Genomic DNA, 8,357 nt, shown 5'->3' with positions numbered 1-8,357 from the left:
AAGTGAGGTGTACTAGGAGGCAGAACCAAGGCAGTTTGTAGGTGAAAGCATGCGCTGTGTCCTTCTTCCCTGCCGTGAAGCCGGAGTTTCACTCTCTAGGTGTGCATTAGGGAACACGTTCCCAGGGTCATGCTCACACGTGAAATTATGTACCCCAAAATCTAGATTTTATTCCCAAATATTTTCAAATGCACCTCTAATCGAGAAATCACAAAGATGTGTTATTAAGGAAAAGCCCATCTCTTCTGTAAGTATTTCACGTTGAAACAAAGATATTTTACTAAACAGGAAGAATGCATCGAAAATTCACTTTAATACATGTTTATTGGTGTCCTGCACTTTCAGTGTAGGAGGTTGGAGATGTAATAAAAAAGTTTCAAAATTTATTGATTCCATTTCATTTAAATCGCTCTAAACAACCAGTGCTTTAGAGTTCAGAGAATTAACGTTTACTGTCCATTACGAGCAAAATTTTAATATTACCTTTTTCGAGTCCGCTTAGAACTCCTCTCTTAAAATTCTTCAGATACATTCCTCAAAGTAAACAATACATTTCAATCTGTGTCACAATCAACATTGATAAGGCCTTCTTAACCATTTTATACCACCTCCACTATTACTTCATTGCAAAACACAATCTTATTTCATACTATAAATATCCATCCATGCACAAAACACAGGGGCCAGAAGTTACACATTAATATCTCATGTAGGCTTCCAGGACTTCCTTTACCCTCTGCAGGTTTATGGTACACTTAAAAAGATATCTTTAGACTTGGTCTACTTGGTCTTAAAATACAAATATACAATATCCATAAGCATAAAAAAGTAAAGCTAGATTGCCTTACCATTTATTATGAACTGCTAAAATCTTATACATGTACAATATAGCATCATGCTGATTAATATACATATTAGTTAAATATATCAACCAATAATGGGGATGTGGCCAAGCTTTTGTGTCTTGTTTTCAAAAAGAAATTGTTCATATACAAGGAAAAAGATTTTTAATTTAAACTCTCATGGAATACCCGAACCACATAGACATCTGTAAACCCTGCTGAGATATTCAGGTCAAACTGGGGCATAACCTGCTGATTCACTTGAAAGGGAACACAACTCCTCAGGGGCGATACCCAAGGTGTGCTATTCCCAAGAGAATGCAAATTTACCAGCATCTACATTTTCAGGTCTAGAGCACTAATTTTTGCATCTTACATCTTGGTTTATACTTTTCATACCTATTCATCATCCTCCAACAGAAACAATTCGGTACCTCGACATTGTCATAGATTTTTCTAAATAAGTAGATATACAGTACAAAGTGTAGATAGTGAAAAAAATAAGCACATATATACAGTCTTTGAAAGGCATTTTTGTGACCATTTTAGCAGTGTTTATAGAAAACATTTAAGATAGTCACATTCCGCTGATACCACTGTATTGCAAACTGTCAAGCCACATTTCTTATATTAAACTTGTACTGCATTGTATATTGTACAACAGAAGAGAAAACGATCATTCTTAAGGTGTGACACAATGAAAAAAAAAAATCACTAGACTGAGTAAGGTAACCAGCACAGGGCTTAATTTTCCTGAGGTTTGTAAGAATTTTTTAAACAAAAATCACAGTGACCAGGCTAAACTGCAAACATACTGTTAAGTTTTAAATATACAGTTTATACATAAGTTCTGTGCATGGTCGACTCAACTGTGTATGTTCACACTGATGTTTCCTTTAAATGACTCGCCACTGCATAATACTTGTATCCTTTCCGCCTGTGGAGATGAGATGGGTGTCTTCACAGAGAAAATCTACATTAGTTACATGACTACTATGTCCACCGTACACGTGGCTTGGAGCCTAGAAAACACCATATAAGTGAGAATATAAACTGTCCTAAAAACATATCGTTATAACATAACATTCATACAACAATGAAACCAAGGCATCACAACATTCTCTTACAGTATTTTAATATTAAATTAAGTTTTAAATTGAATTGTAGTCTCAATCAACCTTAAGTAAATCCGTTAGGCATATACATACTCCCTTTTTTTTTTTTTTGTACATAGGAAAACAACATTTAATGCATTTGTGCAAGTTACAAGAGTAAATTTTTTGGAAATACCTTACCCTAAACTGTGAACATGGATATGAGAAGAGATGTACTTTGCCAAAATCATCCCCTGTTGAAAGCAGTTTTCTCCCATGTGATCGACAGACAGCGTTGATATCTGTTCCATCTGAACCTTCAGGCCATACACCTGAAACACAGAGGGACTAATTAAAGGTTTTATAATGGAAATAAAAGTGACAGCTTAAGTTTTTGTTAAAATATTAATAAAGGATTACTTGTTTAAAAAAAAAGAAAAAAGATAAAACTATGAAAATAACTGCAGCTGAGTCAGTATGCGTGCTTCAGTACCAGCAAAGGACCAGATCCTAATAGGAAATCAAGCACATAAACAAATACTTTATTTCCTCTAGTCAGCAAAGTGCTTTTTACTCTGAAAAAAAGAATTCTGCTGAATTACAGCCATGTGTCTGAGCCTAAAAGAATAACAGTTACTGCTTTTATTTGCCCTTCTGCTTATGTATGTGCTAAACATACTTTCCTCATACTAATGTAGTCTAAGAAACTACCTATGTGTGATTCAACATACTTTCTTCAGTCTAGATAATAATAAAGTCTTCATACTTTCTGAAGTCTAAAACCTATGAAACAAGAAATTATATAGTTTAAAATGTTATTTAGTAATTAACAGATCCTTCAAAAAGAAATTGAACCTACTATAAATTTTTAAAATGCTTTTGTTTTACTGTAAGTAATTCTCCTCCTTCCTCAGGTACTCTACTCCTTGCTGTTCTTGCACAAAGTGGTGTTCTAAAATTCAGCTGTAGGCTCATCAATGCAAGGACCAAATCTGTGCACCACATCTCTAAAGCCTCTGAATACTTGCCTGTAATAAATTGTAGTTGCAATAAAATCCAACCAGTTATTGAAATGTCTTTTTTTTGTATGCTTTACTGTGGTGGTTTTTTTTTTTATGATTTTCGTAATTCAGATTTTATCTAATCCCTACTCAACAGAAATGATACCTAACTTTCAGAGAACACTGACATAATTGGTTATAATGTGTGTTCTGCCATTATGATTTCGCAAAAAAAATGCTTGTCCTGGCGTTACGATTTTCAGTGACTGTCCCTATGTCACACATCCTCTGCAGTGTCCCCCTGAAGTCCCACCACTTGAGTGCATGCTCTTCCTTCATTGTTATTACAGGTCAGGATGAGACAGTTGCTACTCCCCCTGCTTGCCCTCCCATCTCCTGGAAGGGTGCCTATGCCTGCGGGCAGGGCAGGCACACTCCAGCTTCCCTTCTTTGGGCTACTGATAATGCCAAAGTGGGCATCTGCCCTGCACTGTGGAAACAGCTAGCCTTCGATCCGCATGTAATTCTTCCCAAATACAGTCTTCGTAACATTGCCCAGCAATTCGAAAGCACTAAGAGGAAGTGATTCCATGTCTTTATACGGAATTACAAATTGTTGTAAATAAAATGAAACACAAAGTACTGATTTGTGGGCTGCCAGTAACTCTCCAGATGTGTGTGGAAACACCTCTTTGCTAGATCAGGGATATTAAAAAAGAGGCAGGGAAGAAAGAAAAAGAAGGTGTAAAGAAGAAACACGGTAATTGCTACTCGTGGAATTATGAATATGTAGAATGAAGAGACGCAGAAAAGCTGTTTTAAATAACTGCTTTGACAAAAAGGAGGCTGTATGAACATTAAATGCTAGCTGAAAAGAGACAGGCGTCTTTATGACAAGCTGGAGATAACCCCTAAAGGAAATGGCTTAAGAAACAAGATTGTCATTTTGAAATGGGGAAAGGATCATATCAGGGTTTTGGTTGGTGGGTTTTTTTTGAGACTCTGTGCTGTTTCAAAATTTATTCCAGTGCCTCACTGTTAGTTTTTCCGAATATACGAACTGAATCCCCTTTGCTGAAAAATTAGTCCATTTTTCTCTTCCCATCCTCTATAGACATGGAAAAAGAGACCGTTTCCTTTTTCTTATTTGAAGATTGATGCCACGCTTTTTTTCTCCTCCTGTTCTCTAAAATTCATTCATTACATCTCTTCTCATAGAACAACATCTAGATAGATAATTATTCTTGCTAGTCAGCACATTATCTGTTGGTCCAACATGCAAAAACCAGAAGGAGCTATTCCAGCTGTGACTGAAGCAGATACTGATAAATGGACGATTACTTCACATTTTGCATGGCATCCTTTTCATTACATACCCTGCTAATGCATCTGCCTGTTCTACAACAGCATAACGCTGTTGACTCACGTTCAGTTTGTATGCGAAAGTAATCTGATCTTTCTGTGCAGATCTGCTCTCTTGCCTGCTCTCCTCCATTCTGTATTTGTACAACTGGGTTCTGCTGTTCAAGTGTGCAACCTCCTATTTGTCTCTGTTGAATTGCCCCTTTTTTCCATACCATGCCACTATTTCTCAAGACAATTTGCTAATCCTGCAGCTTCACACCACCTACAAATTATACATGCTGTTTTATCATCCATGCTATTAATAAATATATTCAAACAAACATAATATTCAGTGTACAGCCTTCTAGTCAGTTTTGATCCCAACCAGTCTGAGCTCTGCTTTGCTTGCAATGTTGTCAGGCTTTGCACAGCATCTTGGATTTCTTCTGTTCCTGTCCTTCACCTCAAATACTAATTTTTCCAAAACTGGGCATGTGATATGAACTGATGCCTTGGTTGCGTATCCAGCAGCACATGGCTTTTGCAAGAGCATACAGATCAGTAAGTGTTCTAAAGTCTTTAGTCCTTCAAATTTACATGTGTTTGTACCACTAAAATATCCTCCACTGGACACACTTTACACGCTGTTGATTTTCAGTTGAATCATCTCTAAACATTTCCAGGCTGACTAATCTGTTCCCATGCTTGAAAACAAGTGTTCGACAGATCAACGTTCATTTTCCCCCCTGCATTAGTTATGTTGCTCTGCGAGTGCTATGCATACTATTTGTGATTTTTATGTGGTTCTACTAGACTGAGAAAATATCCTTATTCAGTCAGCCAGTAGCTATTGAAAAAAATCAATATACTAGATGCCTCACGTCCTTGATGATGTGATTGCTTCTTCCATGTCCAGCAGGGCAATCCCAGCCAGCATTTAAAGACTGTTCATACTGGCTGTTCTGAGGTCCCAAAGTACTGAATAGTAGAGTAACTTCCAACATTATTGGACTGGTTTCCAATTCGTAATTTATGAGTTTCTTAAATTTATTATTCTAGCCACTAACTTTTCAGTTTATCCTCTCCATATGGGCTCTGAAGGTAAGTATATGATTCCACAGGTGTTGCATTCATTCTTCTCCATTTTTCCAGTACCTTGCCTGTTCTCTGTGAGGTCCTGAAAATAAGTACTAATGGTCTTGAGATTATGCTAACCAGTTGTTTTTACAGTTACAATGAGGTTCATCACACTCAGATACTTTGAAAATATCTAACTCCTAACTATTTTCTAATCTATTCCCTCCCTACTGAAAGCAGAGGTCTTATCCTTTCATTACTGGCACTAACTGGGTTAGTCATCAGATTGTAGTAGGACTTCTAATGAAGACTTATTAAAAAGAAAAAAAAAAGTTTTTTTTAAACACTTCACCTTTAGCAGTGTCCTCTCTCCTCTCCCTCCTCTCCGCGTAGAAGATCAATATTTTCTTTGGCCCTTCTTTTATTACTGTACTTGTCACTTGCATTTATGTTTAGGTTTTGTTTGTGTGTCTCCTTGGTCCTCCAACACAGTTTCTACTTTCTGCATTCCTCTTCCTTGTAGGAACAGTTTAACCAAGTTTGCGTCTTGCTGCCATTTCTATCTTTCCTCTGGGCTGGCAGAGTTTGTGCCCTTCGTACCTTTTAAGGAATTACCGCATCTCATCTTTTCTCCAACTTCCAATCTTCCCTGACAGAGCTTTGGACTTCTGCAGTTTCCCTCCCTGAAGTCCATTACTTTCATTTTGTTGCTCTTTTCCCTTCCTATCTTAAGGATCACACCTCCCTGATTCCATAGTCATTCCTACACAAGGTGCATGCACATTCTCAGCAAGTTCTTTCCACCTCTCCAGAATAAAATCTGGAAGAAACTCCCCTCTAGGTGCTTATCTATTTCCTGTATCAGAAGAATTTTGAGAACTTGCTGGTTAACCAGTGTACTTGCAATTCCTTTCCCAAAAGACACTGGAATAAAACCTCACATCCTCAGAAATTCCTGTGATTTGACTGATTCTGCTAGCTATTTAAAAAAAAAAAAAAAAAAAAAAAAAAAAAAAAAAAAAAAAAAAAAAAAAAAAAAAAAAAAAAAAAAAAAAAAAAAAAAAAAAAAAAAAAAAAAAAAAAAAAAAAAAAAAAAAAAAAAAAAAAAAAAAAAAAAAAAAAAAAAAAAAAAAAAAAAAAAAAAAAAAAAAAAAAAAAAAAAAAAAAAAAAAAAAAAAAAAAAAAAAAAAAAAAAAAAAAAAAAAAAAAAAAAAAATCCATTCATTTGATCTTTCTGGAAGGATGGGCAACAGTATAACCCTGCCACCATTAATATTTTTTTCATCTATAATTATTACGCATTATCTTTGTAACTTCCCAGTCTGAACCTAACTGTATAGCTACAAATCCTCAGTATATATGGCACCATGTTCCATATATAAAAAAGTTCCACCACTTTGGCATTACACATCCTTTCTGAATAAGTTCTATCCTTTTACTTTAAAATTCCATTCATTTGATGAACATCCTCACAATCTCTATTGCATTACTGAAATAATAATTGTGATAATTATTAAAACTAGCAACTACTTTTATTTATTCCTCATCCCTGTTGCTTTAGCTTACAATACGCCAGTTCAGCATGGAGGACTATAAGTGTAAAAAAGCATGACCCAGTAGGTCATTTTGTTCCACAGACCTGCTCCAAAAGCTGATCTGTTCCAAGGGAGAAAAACCCCCTCTTAGGTGTGACACCCCTCTCCTACGAGACTCTACGCGCCACAAGCAGCCCCATATTCTATTAGCACTATATTTTGCATTAACCCAAATTATAAAGTAAGGAATACTCACTTAAAGAATTCATCATTTCAGAATATCTGAACCTTAGATGCTAAATGCAAAGACTTTGTGGCTCTGTAACTGTGTGTCAGGTATACCCGAAGTCCAGGAATATGCCAATAGTTCTGTAAGGGCCTTCATCCCTCACATGAGAAACATATTAAGTTAACATGCAGCCAGTCTTCTAGGACTTCCTCCTTTTACTAAACTGTGTGTTGTAGTGATACTCAAGCACTGACCGACAGTTAAATTTTAGAAAATTTGAATGTTTCTTCCCAGTGTGTTGCTACTGCCACCCCATCTTCTAGGCTCTAAAAACATGTCCTTTCTGGCTGCTTTCAAACATGTCACTGCATCTGCTTGACTTGAAACATAGGTGAAAACCTTCCTTGCTTACTGCTTATACTAAACCAGACTCTTCTCTGAACTTCTACCACGGCTTCCTATTTTATCTTGAGGACTCAAGAATTTGAAGCTTCTTGTACTCAGCTTTTGTAACAATCTGTCTAGTTCTGCACACGTTGTGGAATGAGTACAAAGCTTTAGAGTACACTGGGGAAAGCAGCTCCTTCCAAACTGGCAGAAGAGAAGTCCCATGGAAACAAACGCTCCTGATTTTGTTACGTTTTTCTTCTTTCTTCTTGCATTCCTTCCACCTCATTTAATTGTTATATATTGTATCAAAATACATTGTAAGTACTTAATGACAGATACTGTCACCCGTTTTGTGTTTGCACAGTAACTGGTGCAAATGAAACTGATTCTGGTAAGGGGATTTGGCCCAGTAGCTGCCTAAATAAATGATAATTCCATGGAACTGGTACGTTAAATTTAAAGAGATGAGAAGCAGCTCTAGTGTGACAGAAAGGGCAGTGTGTGATTTCTTCCTTGTCTCCCACTTATGTTGTAATTTATTATTTATACTTGAAGCTAGCAGGAATATTAAATCCAAGTCTTTCTGGATTGAAATAAGAGGACAGATTGTAATAAAAATGGCATAACAGAAGTTCTGTATTTTTCCCTGAAATATGAATAGTCATGTTTCATAAGAAAAAGTTGGCAATCCAAGTGTTTGTTAATAACAAGAATGGTAAGAACTTGTAAGAGGAAAGATACTTACCAAAAACATGGAATCCTAAAGTACAGGTGTAAGTGGCCCATTCTAGATCTCTAGTTGTTTCAACACTCACGACTTGTTTACAAGCAGAGGGGATCCCTAC

The 8,357-nt window shown here is 36.2% G+C and overlaps 1 protein-coding gene across 5 annotated transcripts in view; it reads right to left on the bottom strand.

Moving 5' to 3' along the window:
• Positions 1–295: 295 nt before the first annotated feature.
• The window catches only part of EML1 (echinoderm microtubule associated protein like 1), a 132,806-nt gene continuing 124,744 nt past the window's right edge, over positions 296–8,357 (bottom strand). For all 5 annotated transcript variants that reach the window (XM_009280826.2, XM_009280828.2, XM_009280829.2 and 2 more), the window contains 3 exons: positions 8,258–8,353; positions 2,138–2,268; positions 296–1,864 (listed from right to left, as the gene is read on the bottom strand). In XM_009280826.2, the coding sequence (XP_009279101.1) occupies positions 1,739–1,864; positions 2,138–2,268; positions 8,258–8,353 (353 nt within the window). In that variant the 3' untranslated portion in view covers positions 296–1,738. The remainder of the gene's footprint in view (positions 1,865–2,137; positions 2,269–8,257; positions 8,354–8,357) is intronic.

This window comes from Aptenodytes forsteri, unplaced genomic scaffold, assembly GCF_000699145.1.
Source record: "Aptenodytes forsteri isolate BGI_AS27 unplaced genomic scaffold, ASM69914v1 Scaffold193, whole genome shotgun sequence".
NCBI lineage: Eukaryota > Metazoa > Chordata > Aves > Sphenisciformes > Spheniscidae > Aptenodytes > Aptenodytes forsteri.
This window is presented reverse-complemented; position numbering and strand designations above follow the sequence as displayed.